The sequence below is a fragment of the Hirundo rustica genome, chromosome 4 (assembly GCF_015227805.2).
Source record: "Hirundo rustica isolate bHirRus1 chromosome 4, bHirRus1.pri.v3, whole genome shotgun sequence".
NCBI lineage: Eukaryota > Metazoa > Chordata > Aves > Passeriformes > Hirundinidae > Hirundo > Hirundo rustica.
Window position 1 is genome coordinate 19,982,270 of NC_053453.1, and position 18,210 is coordinate 20,000,479.

General features: G+C 38.2%; 1 protein-coding gene across 8 annotated transcripts in view; it reads right to left on the minus strand.

Moving 5' to 3' along the window:
• PLXNB2 (plexin B2) overlaps window positions 1–18,210 on the minus strand; it is a 255,615-nt gene that overhangs the window by 12,130 nt on the left and 225,275 nt on the right. For all 8 annotated transcript variants that reach the window (XM_040061703.2, XM_040061707.2, XM_040061705.2 and 5 more), the window contains 11 exons: window positions 17,315–17,542; window positions 16,653–16,829; window positions 16,052–16,191; window positions 14,936–15,036; window positions 12,496–12,725; window positions 11,347–11,528; window positions 10,525–10,591; window positions 10,264–10,410; window positions 6,856–7,012; window positions 5,718–5,818; window positions 4,586–4,670 (listed from right to left, as the gene is read on the minus strand). In XM_040061703.2, the coding sequence (XP_039917637.1) occupies window positions 4,586–4,670; window positions 5,718–5,818; window positions 6,856–7,012; window positions 10,264–10,410; window positions 10,525–10,591; window positions 11,347–11,528; window positions 12,496–12,725; window positions 14,936–15,036; window positions 16,052–16,191; window positions 16,653–16,829; window positions 17,315–17,542 (1,615 nt within the window). The remainder of the gene's footprint in view (window positions 1–4,585; window positions 4,671–5,717; window positions 5,819–6,855; window positions 7,013–10,263; window positions 10,411–10,524; window positions 10,592–11,346; window positions 11,529–12,495; window positions 12,726–14,935; window positions 15,037–16,051; window positions 16,192–16,652; window positions 16,830–17,314; window positions 17,543–18,210) is intronic.

Sequence of the window (18,210 nt, forward strand, 5' to 3'; positions counted from 1 at the left end):
CATTATTGTTCAGACAGACTCCATGCCTAAGGATCTTCTGTTACAGACAGTTTAAAAGAGATTATACAATTGTTTTAACTTGCCACTAATATTCCTTGAAAAAGGTTTCTGTGTCACTTTCAAATCTGGTTTTGTTTGTTCTTCCTTTAATTCCTGAACTTTGCATCTACTTGGCATAGTCCCTAAAATCAATGGCGATTTTCCAGTGGAAGTTATTGAATCAGTACATTTAAAATTGTTGACATCTTAAAACTATGGAAGTTATTTTTCCCATAAAAATTGTGATTCAGCCCCACTGTGCAAATTATTTTGCATTCTGCTAAGTTTTATGCCTTAATACACACCTCTAACATAACTGAATCCCAGTTACAGCACAAAATAGCAGTTTTTAATTGCATTAACTTTGACTATAATAGTTTATTAACTAAGTTCCTCAACATCTATATTGATTTTCTCAGCTTGCATGTACATGCAATGTTTTACATCATAGGGAAAAATAACATTTAAGAGTAATCTGGCTAAGCCAACACTTTTGCTTGAATCTACTTTGTATATTCTCATGAAAAGCATTAGTTATGTAGTCTTCTGGGACATTTACTTCTTTTTAACAAGGTAGGGAAGAAATATAAATCCCACATTAAATCACATTGTCCTTTGAGAGTCCTTAATTCAACTTGGAAGTTCATGTGAATGAAGCCAGAAAAAAAAAAAAAAAAGCTATCACTTTATTTTGAAGCAGTTGTGATTTCACAACAGATGCCATTCATGGCAATCATCTGCCAGTACAGTAAGAACACTGCTGGGCATGAAGCGTGGAATTTCTTTTGCAATCCCTGTTATTTACTTTTGGAAATTAACAGATCAAATCATGCAGTTAGACCAGAAACTATATTCCAGCCTTACGTCAGTTGTTTGGTGCACTGCTTCCTCCTTTGAATCAAAGGAATTTATTCTCTCTTTGCCCTCTTGATGGTATTTGGTCCAGTTTAACTTTGGACAGAAGAGGAAACAGCTAAAGGGTTTTCCACTGAGATTATTGGCTCTTACATACAGCTGAGTTTGTTCCACGTTTGTTTAGCAACAGCAAAATTGGCTACTAGTGGAATAGCAGTTACTTCATAGGAAAGTAAGGATTAAGAGACTACGGCTCAACCAGATGAACTTCTGCAACCCGAGGATCTCACTTCATTGCTATAAATAGCAGGAAGAAAGAGGAAGAGAAATTGAGGACATGGACCAACAAAACATGTTAGCAATATGGTTGCTAAGAGAAAATAACAGTTCTATGAGATAACATTTTCCTCAATGGGAAAGCAGGAAATGAAGAAAATAAAAGATAGGGGGAAATACTTTGGTTTTATCTCCTTAGTCATACAAAGCATCAAGCAGTAACCAGGAAGAAGATCATGTCCAGGGGGTCAAATTCTTTTCCCTGAACTCTTTGTCTTGGTCCTTGGGCATTCTTTGGCCAATATAAAATAATTATTGGGGTGTTGGGGGGAGTGTAAATGGCAAAAATAGACTGTGCTGACTAATTATTGTGGTAGGAACCATGATGTAAATATAAGGCAATGCAGCCCCTTTCCCCTTGTGTGACCTGCAGCAAATTATTTTTCTTCCTGTCTCCCCTACCATGAATACTGCATCATGGACATGAAGGAAGGGTTGCCCTAACAGATCTGCTAATTAGTATTTCTTATCTGCAACCTTGTGTCTATTTTTATGCAGAATTAAATAAGGAAAAACCACAAAAAACACAAACCCCCCCCCCCCCCCCCCCCCCAACATGTTGTTTTGGTTTATAGTTCAGTACAGAAATACCAGTATGAAATCACTGGAACCATTATCTTCCTTGTTACAAATCAGTAATTACATTTATTGTCTCCAGAAGCAAAAGATGCTGCATTTAATTTGTCAGAATCTCCAGCTTCCAGTGTTTCCTTGTTAGAAGCTCTGAATAAAAGCAGCATAGAAGCAATGCCAGGTTTTAGAGCAACATTTCTGAACATGGTTTTACATTTTCGGTCAGTGCAAAGCCTCCTACTTTGGCTGACAGTCAATGGCTTCAATTCTCAGTGAAGCTGACACTTCTCATTGCAAAAGGTGCAAGTTAATGAGACTGAATAAAAAGAAATCCACTTTGTCACAAGCCTCATTCATAGTCAGGATAGGATTTCTGTTTATTCAGACCCTGTAAATCCCTGTGCCATACAAATGTGTATGTGTGGGAGGGGAAGCCTCTGATCCTCTGCTCTCCCTTTTATACACAGAGTCTCACAAATCATGGTCACAGCAGGCTCTCACTTTGTACCAGCTTTATAACATTTTATAGCTATCCAATGGAACAAGTTGGCATCAGATAGCTCTGAGGACCTTACAGTGCTAAAGAAAGCAAGGTGGCTTGGCATGAAACACTGTCTTCCCAAATTTGTACACTACCATGGTGCAACACAGGTGTGGAGAAGAAACACGGTAGAAGTTCTTTGCACTTGATACTTTGGGATCTGAATTCTCTGCAGACTTTTCTCTCACATACAGCAGCTCTTGTGTGACAGCACCATCCCCAGAAGTCTGCTTTTCCTTTAAAATTTAGTATGCCACACAGATAACTAAGGAATTCACCTTGGAGTACATATGATGCTTGCTCAAAGAGCTTCATCACACTGAATCATGTGGAATGATATAATTACAGAGAAGGAGGAAAGGAAAAAAACCCTAACCCAAGAAAAAAAAGAAAAACCTGTGATCTGGTTCTCTACTGCCTGGCACAAGGGTAGAGAGGTGAGAAGGATGAAGATTGGCGGTTCAGAACACAAGGCTGACCACTGTTCTATAGCTAAGGGCAAGTTAAGGGCACCACCAGGCTCCATTCTCAGCCCACTCCACTTCCTTAGAGGTAAGGTGACTATAGCCCCAGCCAGCAATGCAACCAAACTGAACAGGGACTCGGAATCAGCACCTCACCTGGCTGCACTCCACTGCCTTCTGTATTAAACTGGGTGCTGTATTAAGTTAACACACTGGGTTGGCACCTGCTGTGACAGAACAGTCACTGCTTGGCCAGCTATGCCAGGCACTTGGAGTGAAAGGGTGAGGATAGCAGCAGCCGTGTAGACATGACCAGTAGAAGACTCTTCTTTCTAGTGGAAAAAAATCTCAAAATAAAGAATCCAGGAGGACAGAGTAAAAAGTAAACAGTAAGTAATTCTGCCTGTCTTAATCTCCTCTCCAACACTCAAAACAAAGGAAAGTCTTAACCTTGCTGCTAACTAGCCATATATGTCAGAGCTATCAGCTGAGACCCATCTTTTTGAAAAATGTACATTTCTGGCATATTATTTCCAATCTGTTAAACTGCCCAGACCTCAAAACGTATTAAATCTATGATCAGTAAATCTGTTTAAAGGAATGAAACGATTAGGTGAAGTAATGGCCTTTGCAATCAGTGCCAGACAGAAAAGCATATCAAATGAGTTCATAGGAGGAAGAATGATCTCAACAATTATTGTTCCATAAATCTAACTCCAAACTCATGTAAAATAACTAAATAAAAGGATAAAAAATCCAGAGAAACTGAACATCTGAAGTCAGTAAAGGAAATACATATGTCAAGAAACATATATTCACAAGTAAATATTGCCATAAAAATCTGAGTGGTTTCAAGGCTGTAATGGATATTGTGTCTCAAGATATTTTGGCATATAGAAAATTGGTCTAGACAGAACACTAACATGTAAAAGTAAAAGCTTTTAAGATGGGTTGCAAGCTAACAGATTGTCTTCTGTGTTGCAAAGTCCTGCATACTGTAGCACACAGCAATACAAGAATTATGCAGCAGATGCATTAGTGATGTGAAAGAGAAGAAACATTACAAGGAAATTCCTGATGCTCACTTACAGAGGATTGAAAACCTCAAAAAGAGCAAAGGAATTGTGAAAAACGGTGAATCTGAAGAGACAAAATGCATGGAATGATCAAAGCAAACTAAAAAGCCCTGGGAAAAAGCAAGTTAGTGTAGCTGCTGAAACATCACTCCAAAGGAAAGGAGACACAGAATCTGAAGCTACAGAGATGAGTTTGCAAGGCATTTTTTAAGAAATGCTACAAAAAAATTACATCAGATTCATTATGTCACAGAGAGGTGAGCTAGTCTCCACTGTGGTTCATCTAGAACATTTAATTCTCAGTCTAATAATAAGTGAAAGAAATTTGAAGAGGAGCATGAGTAAAGGCTGAAGAAAGGAGAAAAAGATAAAGCTCTGGGAACATGAAATGTACAGTTTGACTATAGATGCAGTGTGATTAAAAAACAAAATATGAAAGGAAATATTCAATAAGAGTGCTGGCTATTAAGTTGGGGTATGGACTTACAGCAATTGTAGTTAAAGCCCTAGGGTTTAAAACTTATAGTGAGGGCAAAGAAAACATTGCAAGTGTACAGTGGGTAACACAACAAATAAACCCTATATGGTGAGGATTATCTAGCTCCATGGAAGTGCTTGATAAACAAAATCAAAACGGCAGCATCACTGTGGGTTTTGTCTTCTAGTCATCTTGGGAGGCAGGGAAGGCACAAGATACTTACTTTCTCCTGGGACATCTTGCTGATTATCCTCTGGCTGCTGGGAAATTCCCATTTTTGATAAGATGAGCGTGGCACCATCTCGGACCTTTGAAAATACAAACACAGAAGTATTCTTCAAAGGAACCATGCACTACTGAGCCTCCTTCTTAAACTGCAAGATGGGGTTTCTGTAAATGGTTGCAGGGAATCTATGACAAATGATAAGCCTTGGGCAAGGCTTTCTGGGCAACTGGCTCTGCAATTCTGAACAGACTCCCTCCCACTCTGTAAGAGATCCCATCAAAACCTCCTCTGAGATTACTGAAATACTAGGAGCATCTTCAAGGCCTGAGTGGTTCCTCAACCTGGTGTGGTGCCCTTTGGACAAAAATGGGGTTTATCATGAAGAATCAGACCTCTCTGTTTTCTTAGGGAAAACTAACCAACTTTTCTCTTTTCCAATAAGGATTTACTGTTGTTAGAAAGCAACAAAAAGCATAAAAAGGAAAGATGAGTGGATTGCAAGTGCACGGTAGAGTATACAGTATGAAACCTAAAACAGTACAATGTCAATCTCTGCTCTCCTGATTGGGCTTTTGAACAAACCAGACCAACTCAAAACCTATTTAGCAGCACAGCAAGGACAAGGACAGTTCTCAGGGGCTGGAAATGGTGGAAAAAAGAAAAAATGAAAATGAGACCTGGCAAAAAGCTCAATGTTCAAAATTGAATTTGGATTTGGATACTTCAATGTTGAGGAAACCAAGGTGCTGGCATTTAGGCTTTGTGTTATTATATAAAATGCTTAGGCAGAATTCCTAGACCCAGACTTTCACAGTCCAAACTTTTTACTGACTAGACCCAGACCTCTGTTTTTCTTTTGATTCTTTATCACAGAATCACAGAATGCTTTGGGTTGGAAGGGACCCTCAAGATTTCCAACTCCCCTGCCATGGGCAGGGACACTTTACACTAGACCAAGTTTCTTAGAGCCCCTTCTAGTCTGGCCTTGAACACTGCCAGGGATGGGGTATCCACAACTTCTCTGGGCAACCTGTATGTAGCACTGAAATTTCTCTATAAACAAATAAAGATTTTATTTGTTACAAGAAAACAGATAACAGGTGCAAACAACATTTTTGAAACACCTTACATTATAGTGCATTAGTGTGTTGATACGTTTCCATCTGCCATCTCTTTGGGATGTTAAATCCAAGTCCGAGAGGATCTGTGCAGTAGAACCTGGACGCCATTCTAACGGGCAATTAAAGTGAGAAAAAACAGTTTTTAGCCATGTGCAAAAATAACTACTCCAAGAATGTTTTACAGACCCATTGACACATTGTGGAACATCAAAAGAAGTAATGTACTCCGTGCCCCAATGTGTGTTTTTTATTGCTTAATTGTTTGGTCTTTATTACAGAAGTCTGCATGAACCAATCCTGACCATGCATATGACTTCTTATTATCTTCCATAAAAGCTTAAATTCATTCTCATAGAATTCTATAAATATATATAATAAGATCTGCTATTGGTCCAAAAATGAGTAGGATTTTATGGAATAGAAAATACATTTTTAGGGGATTTACTAGGATTTTCTGAAGTGCAAGAATTCCATCTTCTACTTTCAGATTAATGCAGTAATGAAAATATTGAAAAAATATTAATTGGAGCTTTTATGCTGAGTTTATGAGGCCTTTTAAGGAATGCCTTTTTTTTTTTTTTTTGGTCAAGAAAAGAAGAGCTATTTTGAAAGCCGTCAAGGAGGATGATTTTCAGAGATGAAGTGGTACATCATCTCCTAAAAGTGCAGTTCCTGTAAGTTATAATTCTTTTGAATAACCATCATAAAAGCAACTAAAAATCAGTACCAGTTTCTGAAATTGCATCATTACTTCTCCATCAGTTAATTATCCATGCTGTCATTATCACATTAATTAGTACCTGAGATACTGAGTCTGTCAGACATGAATTCATTTGTGCCAACAGTCATTAATGGCTCTTGCAATGTTGATGACAGTATAACAAAATTTTAAGAGTCAAGAAAAACTAACTCTGTAAGAAAACATTAATTTTTAAGGCATATTCAGGTTGCTGAAAAATGCTGTATTTTTGCATTCAGCTGAACATGAATTCAGCTTTAAAAAAAAAAAAAACCACCACCAAAACCAAACAACAAACTAAACCATAACTAAGCACTAAAATCCTCTTATAGACATTTTTTTCAGAAAATACGAAGTCACACAACAGGTGTCACCTGTTCAATATAGTATCACAAATAATTACATACCAAGAACTACACTGTCAGCTTTTGGCCACTGAGAACACGGCAGATTCCGATAGACTTGGTCTATTATCTTTTCCTTTACTTGAGATATAGTATCACAGTTCAGCACTTTCACAGGTATGGAATCGTTTCCTCCTTCTTGCACATATACATTAACTGTCTGTGAAGAAAAGAATGTGCAGGGTTATTAAGGCAAATCAGTGCTGAATTACCTCTGAATCTGTTTTTCTGGGTGATTTAAATGCAAACAGTATCTGAAATTCACCATGCAATGATTATTGCACAGCAACACATATTTGTAATGGGAGTATGGATTATTTGAGGGATTATTTGAAGGATCTTTTACTGTTATGCAGCCAACCAGCTATCATAAATCCCAGTTAATTTCTCCCACTATGACAAGAGAGAAAAGATACAGAATAGATTTAGTCATGTCTAATATGCTAATATTAATAACTCTTGGGAGTATATTAAAGAGAAACACACAAGAACAAAGCAGTTTGACCACTGACTCATTACATGCTTCACATTTAACCTGTTAATCCTAAACATAAAAAAGACCAAGTATTTCAGTGCCCAAATTTCATGAGTTCCCAATAATAATTTGAATTGTTGAACTCCTGGAATATTATGTGCTTTTGCCCTCATTTATGCTTTCTTCATGGCTGTGGTTTTAAAGATGAGCGGGTTACTTCTGTACATATGGGAATTTAACATGGCTCAACTGATGAGCAGTGAGTTGTTCAGCTCTCCAAACTTTGCCTCCTGTTACCAGCTGTTCATTTAATGCACACACACATACACATATGCATGTACATATAAAAGTAATTTCTATCACCTTATGTGTTTGAAAACCTCATTTACTGCCTACTGTTGTCATAATAACTCTAATAGCTCCAGGGACTATACCTAAATAGCTTATGATAGTTCTAAAATATTACTGTTTTCTGATAGTATTGACATGTTTTTTTTTTTTTTTTAAATGTTAAAGAGAATTTCTTGAAAGCCTGTAATTTGCTAAATCTAGAGTGATGTTTTTGGAAGTAGCTTTGCTATGTAAATGTCACTGTCAATACAGACAAAAGCAAATAAGAAAACCATGGCCAGAATACCTCCCCAGAAGGAAGAAAAACATCAAAACCCCCAAATAGATACTATGAAAGGTCTTTTTCTTTGACTAGCTGAATCAGTACCACAGCTCAGATCCCTTGTGGATCTTTTGCCAGTCAGGTAACTTAGGAGGCCAGGCACACGTGAAGCACTGCAGCTCTCAGATACATATGGTCCTGCCAACCATAATCGTGAATTTATCACATCAGAGCTCAGACATAAACTTGCATGGCTGGTATTTTGAAACAGGGAAGAAAAGCTATGCCATACGGCAGTCAAATTAAACATGATTGCACTGTCCCTTGACAGAACACTCAAACTAATCATGAGATTTCACCTTCCTTTTCCTATTAGCTTTATGGTAATTAGACATGATTTTGCTCCTGGTTCAGTATGCAGCATGTCAGTGTAACCAGTGATGCAAAACAGATTCATCTTTTAAATAAGAACAATTAGAGAGCAGACAACTGCTCTGTGTTGTACTTACCCACCTTGTCTCACTTTCAGGCAGAAGTGAAGGAATTTACTCATGTTTAACCTACATTGGTGCACAAATTCTCCCTAACTGTTCAGAGTTACCACAACATCATTGTCATACCAAAGATCCCTAAAACTGATGGCAATAGTACCCCCTCCATAATCTTTTATCATACATATACATACATCTCATCAACTTCCATGCATGCACATGCATAATATATTTGTTTGATGGGAAATCTGTAAGTCTGGACCAAATACTGCTACTGTACAATGTTATAATGTTTATTATCTAGCTAATATGCATGTTGTGCCCACATCTGGTTGCATACATGAATTTTCTGCCTTCACACTGGTTCATTTGGCTTAACTGCAGGCTTATTTTTTTAATGAAAGGAAACAGACTGAATAAAGAATTATTGCCATTAAGACTTACATGATATACAGTGCAAGTAAATTTTGTTTTCCATACACAACAGAAATTATAGCCAGCATTGCCAATCAGTGTGTTTTCTGTGGGTGGCACTTATAAAGATGGTAATCCCCAAAATATCAGTTGATATTTTCTTGCCCAACACATTCTTCATCCAGGCACTCTAGGTCACAGTCTGGTGACTCCATGAGTGCAAGTCCTGCAGTAATCTCCCATTAGCATCCTTTCAGAATACATAAAATAGTGATTTCCACCCCCCGTCCCCCAACCTGGGACTTAATAAATTTCTTTATTATTTCTTTTTTATTAAATTTATTTTCCTTGCTGCATGTATATCACAGCATCTTTCTCAGTTGAAGACAACTATAAATGACTCCTAATATGCCAATAAAAAAGAAATTAGAAAGGGAAAAAAATAATGAATTAGTCTCTGAAGGACAGTCTGTGCAACTTTGATATTCACTACACTGTATGTACCCTGAAGAAAACCAGCAAGACTGTCAGAAAGAGTAAAACTAGATTTTACACTCCCTGAAGAACTAAAGAGTGGGCTGCTTGAGTTTTTTCTGAAAAGGCAGTGAATCTGTGTTCTGGAGTACGTTTGAAAAGTGGTGGAAATTTCTGACAGTGAACGGAATTAAGTTAAAGTAGAATTCATACTAGAGAATAACTGGACCGTGGTCCTGCTGATCAGATACAGGGGAGGGTGAGATCACAGGGGGAGCTCCCTTGCCAGGAATCTCTGTTTCATCCCACTTGAAGCAACTAACACAGGTCTCCAGAACTGGCTGTAGAGGCACTGTAGGGAATTATTTCCCTAAGAGGAAATAAACAACTTTCAATGCCAGCTGGGCTGCCCACGTTCAGGAGATCTTGACTCACACGGAAAAAAATGTAGAAAGAGGTTCATAAAGTGTTCTGCAGATTGCAGAGCCATCCCATGGGACCGCAGAGGAGCACAGTCTGGTATACTAATACAATCACCTCTAAAATGATGTTCAATATGCTGATTAGCAGCAATCACAAGGGAGAAAACCTGAAGTTCAGGCATAATGGCAGTGCAAGAATTCTGCAAAAATCAATTGCCAATGAATTGTGATAGGAAAAGGGGAGGAGCCAAACGTCCTGACCAGTTTTCAGACCAACCAAAAATTATGGAAATGGATTTATTGAAATGGATCCTGCACTGGCAGGATTTGAATTTTATTTTAGAAGATACTTTATAATTCTGTTTTCCTGCTTGGAGCCTTGTTTTGGTCTAATTACTGATAATACTGCCCAGAATTTCTATGTAGTTCACAGTAGTCTAGATGACTGTACAGACATAAGACTATAGGAACTAACTGTAAAATAAAAGTGATTTTATAATCCAATAGTCATGCTTTGCTTACCAATTGTGTGTACTCCACATCATCTCCCAGTAAGCCTGTGTCATTCAGCGTATACTTTGCTTTCTTCAGTACAGCATCCACTGGGCCTTTTTCTACCTGGTGTTTGATAGCCTTGAACAATTTATAAAGAGGCTCCCCAGCATTGTCCTATGTAAAGGAAAGGAAATGAAATGAAGAAAAATCAAAATACATACTCAATGCAGCTTTTAAAATTATTACTGATTAAAAAAAACCTGACAGGCAACAGACTTCAACTCTTACCTTGAGGTACTGATATAAACAAATAGACATCCAGTTAGACAACATTCTCTCAACAACCGTTTCAGATCTGAAAGAAAAACCAACCCTGAATATAATAAGGGCATTTAATGACAAGGTTTTTTTTAAAAACCCCCACTGTTTGCTTGAAATATAATATTTTTACATGCTTAACTGCATCCAGTCTCCTAATGCAATGATTTCCCTATAGAGTCTTGAAAGCATATACTTGCTTTAGGATAAGTGCTTTGTATTGCTCATCATTCCTGAGTAGGTACCTTCATCTTGCTGCTGGAAAGCACACATCCTTTATTCAAAATATTAAAACGTGTCTTTGCTGTGAGAGCTAAAAAATTAACCCAGTTGTGCACTAACTGGGAAACAACCTACAGACTACAAAGCTACAACATACACAGAGCGAGATCGATTGAAATTTATTGGGAATAACAGCTGGGTTAAAACACTAGAGCAAGCTGTCACTGAATGCACAATGTAGCTGGTTATGTGTGCTCATTATGGAGGCAATGTGTGGTATAAATGCGAGATCATTTGGAATAGTTAGATTAAAAAATAAAGGAAATGTTCGGTGTGGTATTCTGAAGTAAGGTAGATGTTTCTACGCTTCAGTGTTTGAATAAGCAGTCCTGTCCAGCATCCTACCAGTGCCTTCCACAGCTGCTCCTGGTGGGCTTGTCTTGCTAATATGCTTGGGCCAAGCTATTTCTGACTTTTACAGATAGCCAGCATTTCACCACAGTCATGACACAAAAGAAACAGATTTACAGAAAGCCAGAGACATATAGAAAATATGACAATCATTCAGACCTTCTTAGCATCAGCTTTGGGTTTTTGGCCACAACATACTGCTCCATCAGTTCTAAGAACAGTGTCCTCATGATGTCAGTGTAGTATTCTAGTTTTCCATGTAAAGCGACAGTCAGTAAAGATGCAAAATACACTTTAGCTCGAGCAGAGAACTCCCTTTGAATTTCCAGCGTGTGAATAAACTGAGAAAGAAAACAAATGTAAAATCAAGTCAGATGGCAGGTTTCTGAAAAACCTCAACACTTATCTGCACTAAGAAGACAAGCAACATTATTTTAATATTAAATCTCTTAGGTGCTGAATCAAAAAGTTTTCAGAAGTTTAAAAGAACTTCTTATAAGAAAATGTTGCCTAAATTTTGGTTTTAGATACACAATGTGTTGGACTGACCTAAGGACTGCTTATATAGTTAAGTAAAACCTTATCTAAAAAGGATGTTTTAATTAAATGTAAAATAGCGTTCTGTGACAATTTTAAAAGAGAAAATCAACTCCCCTCTCCCCCAAATTCCCAGTCCTTTCACATCAAATTACAAAGACACTAATGTAAGTACACCTGTAAATGTGCTCTCATCTGCCATAAACTCTAATTCTACCATTAACTTGCTCAGCACTGGATTCTCATTAAAAAAAAAAAAAAAGAAAAGAAAAAGCTAGAAGCCTAAATCTATATTTAGGTGTCTGACAATGAGCTTCAGTTTATGAGAGTGAGCAATTAAAAGTCTCTTCAGAGCAGCTGTGAGCACTCATCAGTCTTGATGGATAGGCCACTTGAGGAGCCTCTACCCTCATTGGGACAGAGATTCTGTCTGCAGGTGACTCCCATGAGGAGCCAGGATGGAATCAGCACTCTCTGATCACATTTCTTAAAAGGCTAAACCAAACTTGTAACACCACTTTTTGTGCCAGATTGGGAAATACCTGCTTTTAAACTCCTTATTACAGGACCTGGCACAGAAATATGAGATCCAGCAGGAAGCCCTGGCTGTGATGCCATGTATCTGCAGTGGTTACTGTGAAATCAGAGCTATATGAAATTCACCTATTTTTATCAATTTTGGTTCAGTTGTGCTTGCAAACCTGCTGTCTTGCACACATATACACAGGTATGCCTAGCAAAGAGACAAGGTGAATCTGCTTCAGTACTCACGTTAATGAGAAATGATTTGCTGTTGAGGAGGTTGGAGAACTGGTACAGAGCCTGCTCCACGGTCTGGCGCCTGGCCTCAGGAATATCCAGCTTTCCTGTAATCATCACATCTTTCTCTCCATCTTTGGAGGGCAAGAAGAAGACTCTGTCTGTGTATGTTTTGTAGTCTAGTACTGGAATTCCAGCTTCATTGATATCATTTGTCTGATCCTCCATCTCTATCATTAGATCTGCAACAAGCAATGCCGTTTAATGGTTCAGTTTAAAAATTCTGCAGGTTTTTCAGGCAATACAAGCTCTTTGGATGCCTTGTAATAGTGAAAAAGCAACTCAGCATCGAAAACTTATTTCATCTCACATTTTCTCTTGCTATTTTTAACACTCATCCTATTAACTATAACCACAGCTAATCCTGTGGTGACATGAGGATAACTGCCTGTAGCACTGATGGTTTCCTTGTTGTTGCCTATCTGTAAAAGGGCCTTTATGGTGTCTGTGTGAGCTCATAGAGATGAATGTAGGACTACAGTACAGAACTAGAGAAAGACATTGCAATATTTTTTGTTTTGGTTTTATTTTTCTTTTTTCCCCAATCCATATTCTATACCATCTGAGTCTAGTTAGTACAGAAAGTTCTTTTAAAAACACAGCAGTTCAGGAAAGAGAGGTTTAAAGTGTAAAGCAAGCTAATTTAATAGGTAGGAAGGGGATGGCAGAAAGGAAGAAGGTTAAATGGCTCACTGAAATTGATGGAAATATTTCCGTGGGACTCAAAAGCCTGAAGTTTTTTAAAGAGACAAAAATTAGAGAATCATCCTTTGGAGCAGCTACTCTAGCTGAAAACTTTCCAATTACCCAATATTGCTGATTGATAGGAATACCACGTTAATTAATATAGTGACCTATTGTCTCAGGAGTTTTATTGCACTTATTCATTTGCCCCTTTATTTTACAGCATTCATCAAAGCTGAGGAACAAAGAATCTTCTGGTTTCCCTCTTTGTGGTATTACTACTTCCTTCCTGCTGTCCCTTTCCTGGGCTATCTTGGTTCCTGTGTATTTTAGAGAGTTTGAACATTGTGCTGTTGACATTACAGTTTCACTGTATGGAACCAGAACGTGTTTTGACTTCCGTGTTTCATTTAACTGTAAGTCAAGGTGGATGTAGTTTAGGAACTAGATTATTCCTTGGATGTGCATTCTACTCCCCTAGTGTTGGTACTTTGTGGGGCACAGAGGAAACTTTCAAGCCAACAGGTAGCAGGAATGTGTAACTCTCTACTCTTGCCCCAGCAAGAGAAAACTACCTTCTTTCAGAAATGGGTATGAAGTGCCCTGGGAGGGGTGGAGACAGGAAGGGAGAACCTTGATAGATCCTCTCACAGTTCAAAATGCAGTTTGAAATGAAGCCCATTTGGGATTGATTCAAACATTTGCTTCTAGTTTGGGTGCAGAACCTGGAAGGAGTTGGTTTTCCAGAGCAAGCAATTTGGTACAAGAACATCCTGTCCCAGAAATACCAGAAAAAAGACTGAGGGAGTCTTCCAGCATGGCTGAAATCTCTGAGATACCCTGAGATTCTTAAGTTAATGTAAAATTCTAACCTGAAATTGCTGTTTTATTCAGTCTTGCTTTTTAGCCACTGTCAATATGAAAGTGTTTTCTCTTTAGCAATAAAGCATGCGGGCATTTTTTAAGATAGAGATTATTTCAACATGACCCAACAGCAAGTATGACTCAGATAATGAGGTGACATTTCATGGTAATCTTTTAGGCCAATATCTGCAACGTTTGCACTCAGATGCCTAATTTAAGCGTTACAATGTTCCACATGTAAAAATGCTGAGCCTTCATGCATCCTGCTGCCTTCCCTGGGATGGTGCCTCTACGTTTACACAGAACAATTAGCTTGCTCCTTTAATCAAGCTTAAGATTTTCCCACAGTGGACAGGGTAAAGTACTATTTCTTTCCTGTGAGCTTACCAAATTATCCTTTTTTATGCTGGTGGCTACAAATAAATTTTGCAGCTTTGAAAACAGTTTTTAATGTGCACACATTGCACACACAGTCATTGTGCTAAATTTTAAGTGCACTGTTAGTCACTATAAAACATTCTTATCTTTGTGTTAATGGCCAATCACATTAATGGCTAGAAGTAACCCCAATCTCAATCTGCTTCTACTCCTAGTTTCTAACTCTGTTCTTCCCTTAGACTAAAATAATCAATTTCTTTTAATAACCTCAGCTACCTATTTTATTTTATTTACTTCTCTCATACATAATAGCAAAATATCTGTTCTATGTCAATGTCAGTAATGAAGACTACTAAGAGGTATTGATTATTTGTTCCCAGAAGACAGTTTTAGCGAGCTAGCACCATTCCTTCAGCATGTCTTGATTGCTGAAGAGGACCTACAGCAGAGAAAATATCTGCAATACCTGTGAACTCCTTCTTGCACCGGTCTCTGACACTCTCCTCCAGGCCTTCAAGTTGTGATTTAATTTTTTCATACTCTCGTTCTGCTTGTTGGCTCTTGCGTCTTTAACAAAAGTGAGATTAAAAAAAAGTTACAAAATGCAAAAGTAAATAATTTGCAACAGCTCTGAGAGAGAAGCCAAAGGATTGGAAGAAATTTTCATGGCTTTGATTTTTTTAAATACAGCAGAAAGAGAATGGAGGAGAAAAACAGCAACAGTGGCCAAAATATTCATTCCATGTAAAGCAACTTGGCACTGTCATGGGCTGGTTGCTTCAAACCAGTCGGGTCAATAATTTAAAATCCAGTAACTACAAATGCTTTCAATCATATATCTAGTACAGGAACTCAGTTTGTATGCAATGAGCAAGGATTGCTTGTAACATGTCCTGTACTTGCTCTAAGCCACCCAGGAGTATGTCTGGGATCAAATTCAGAAGGTTTGATGGAGGTTCACAAGAACTGTACAGCACATGCTTCAGCTGTATTGATATGTACCACAAGAGTGAAATCCACCCCTTCCTGAGGGACAGTATGAGGCCCTCATCACTAACCTTAAAACTAGACTAAGTAGGTTTTAAGTGAAATACGGACATATACTCTGGCCCTTTATGAAGCATGAATTCCAACATTAATCATGAAGTTTGTGTGTGGCTAATGTAGCTGGAAAGATGAAAATGACCCCTTAGTCAAAACCATCCAGCTCAGACCTACAGTGCTGACTGAGGCAGCAGAAACGGTAATGGGTATTTATAAAGAATAAGTTATCTCCTTCACAAGTGCCACTTTAGCTGCCATTTCAAAAGCATATGTGTGCAACTCAGTCTGCAACTGTTTACTTGGGAAGCCTGGGAGCAATTGTGTTTATATATAAAGGAGGGACTGGGCTGACTGACACCAGGGAATTTGGCATGCGTGAGAGGAATAAATTGGTGCTCACACATATTTCCAGCTGTAACTCCTCAACTCTGCAGCTCATAAAAAAGATGAAGAGAGTTTCTGTAGACCAAGCTGAAAACAATCAGGTAGTACCTTTAAAGCTTTAGGGAAACAAAAGCATCTAATTAGAAGAACTTACCTGTAACAGATGATAGAAATGCCGATGATTACTATCATAGGAATAAGTACCAGTGGCAAAATAAGATTCAGCGGGATATCAGTCACGCGGTTATCATATTCCACCCTTCCAAGGATCCATTCCCGGAGTCCAAATTTCACCTAATTAGATAAAAACAGATATTCGTCCCAACAAGTGGAAATGTAAGGTGGTCCACTTCTCAGTTGCACTCTAAATTCTTAGTAATTTTCATAAGTGAATTTCTAGCTCAAACTGCCAACAAAGGAAATACTTCTGAATTTTTTAAACTGAATTTGGGTCACTAGCACTTTATTCCATGAAGTAATTTAATTCTGCTCAGCTGAGGAAGAAAAATCCCCAATCTGTCTGGCTAGAGTTCTACATTTCTGTATAATGAAGGTAGAAGGCATTTGGCAGCCCTGAGACTGCTCTTTACGTCTGACACCTTTTATGCACTAGGCAGAAACTGGAGGAAGAAGGAACTGCAAAGAGTTTCCTCACAGTACTACAACAGCCTTGGAGAAAAAATTACTGCAGTCAAGAGGCACTGTAACAGTGTTATTGATACACGAAACTGAATTCTACAGAAAAGGTAACTTACAATGAATTCAGGCAGGTTATTGATGGTATCTCTCTTCTGCCGTTTCTTTGGTTGAGGCTGTACTTCTGGTGGCTCACAGTATAAGTCCGTTTCAGTTAGAGTTTTTATATTGCAAGGCTCATCACCCACAAAAGCCTGGGCCTCATCTATCGTCATGGCTTTGTTCAGGTTACTGCCCTAGACAGAAAAGAAAAGGCTGAGTTATCATTGCAAAGTCTTGGGGGACAAGAAATCCTGAACTGCAGCTTTCCATTTGGGTCACTTTTAGCAGCAGATATGATTTACACTGCAGGCTACAGAACAGCAGAGTGATTGGGAATTATGGGATACCCTCCCTTCCTTCTCATCTCCAGATGAGATGTCCCTTCCAGTTCCTGGGAGGTCTATTGAGAGGGCATTTCCAAATGCAAATGCCAGACTAAGGAGGAGGGGGCATCCTAGGTAAAACCAAAGTAAGGCTAAAAAGATAGGAAGTCTCTCTGAGAAGGGGTGGGGGGAGGAAAGGGGAGCTGTCGATGTTCATCATCTAGCAGAGGTAAGAGACTTTACCAAGAATTTGGGGTATGGCACCAAACATCTGTTAAGGCTTTGAGAAAGGAATAAAAAATTCCATACATGCTTCAAGAACAAAATGAGCAAGCACAAACTTTTGACAAATTTACCTTTGCATTAATAAGTTTGTTGACTTGTTTTTTGATGCCATCTGTGAAGTTTTCAAAAGTAGGGTCTGCGACATAGGCAAAGGAGTGGCTCTCATTTTTTACAACCAATTTATAATGATCCATTAGAATAACAGTGGTAATGTTATAGTTTTCTGGGTCTTCCAGTATTGGTGGGGAAGAAAAAACCACCGTGGTTTCATTAAGTCTTGTAACAACCTTTCCATAAAACTGTAAGAAACAAAACAAGAAGAACATGCACATTGTAGAGTCAGATTGCTTTCTGTACATAACTGTTGATAACTTTAGACCATAGAAATAAAATCACTGAATTTATATCCTCTCCATACAGCAGAAATACCAGCAGTATGAAGTATTTTTGAAAAAGAAAATGAAATCAATTTGTTGATGGGAATAAATCATCGATTCACTATATTTTAGCAGTTGCCTGCAGAAGAAGCTTGGGCTACAGATCAGTTTCCATTGCCTCCAATTTCGATGGCTCTTTACCACTGGACTGATGCCATCAAATTCCTCTCAGATTAGGAAGTTAACATGTCACCCTTAATCATGATCATCTTCTGTACCTTTGAGTATCTTGGGTCGATTCTTTTCTGCTTACACCATATAATGCCTCATTGAACTTCAATACAATTATTAAGTGAAATTTTGGAATAAAATTCAACAGTTGTTACTCAAGTACTCAAGGTAACAACTCAGTTCACCCATCCTCCATCCCCAATTCAACAAATGTTTTTACCCTGACACTTTCAGTCATTCAGTAACATCAACCACAGGCAATGACACTAATAGGAACTCTCAATATTATTCTATCACCACCTCTCTTTCTCACTTCATGACTCACTACAACTTGATAGCTTCTCTACATACAGCATTTC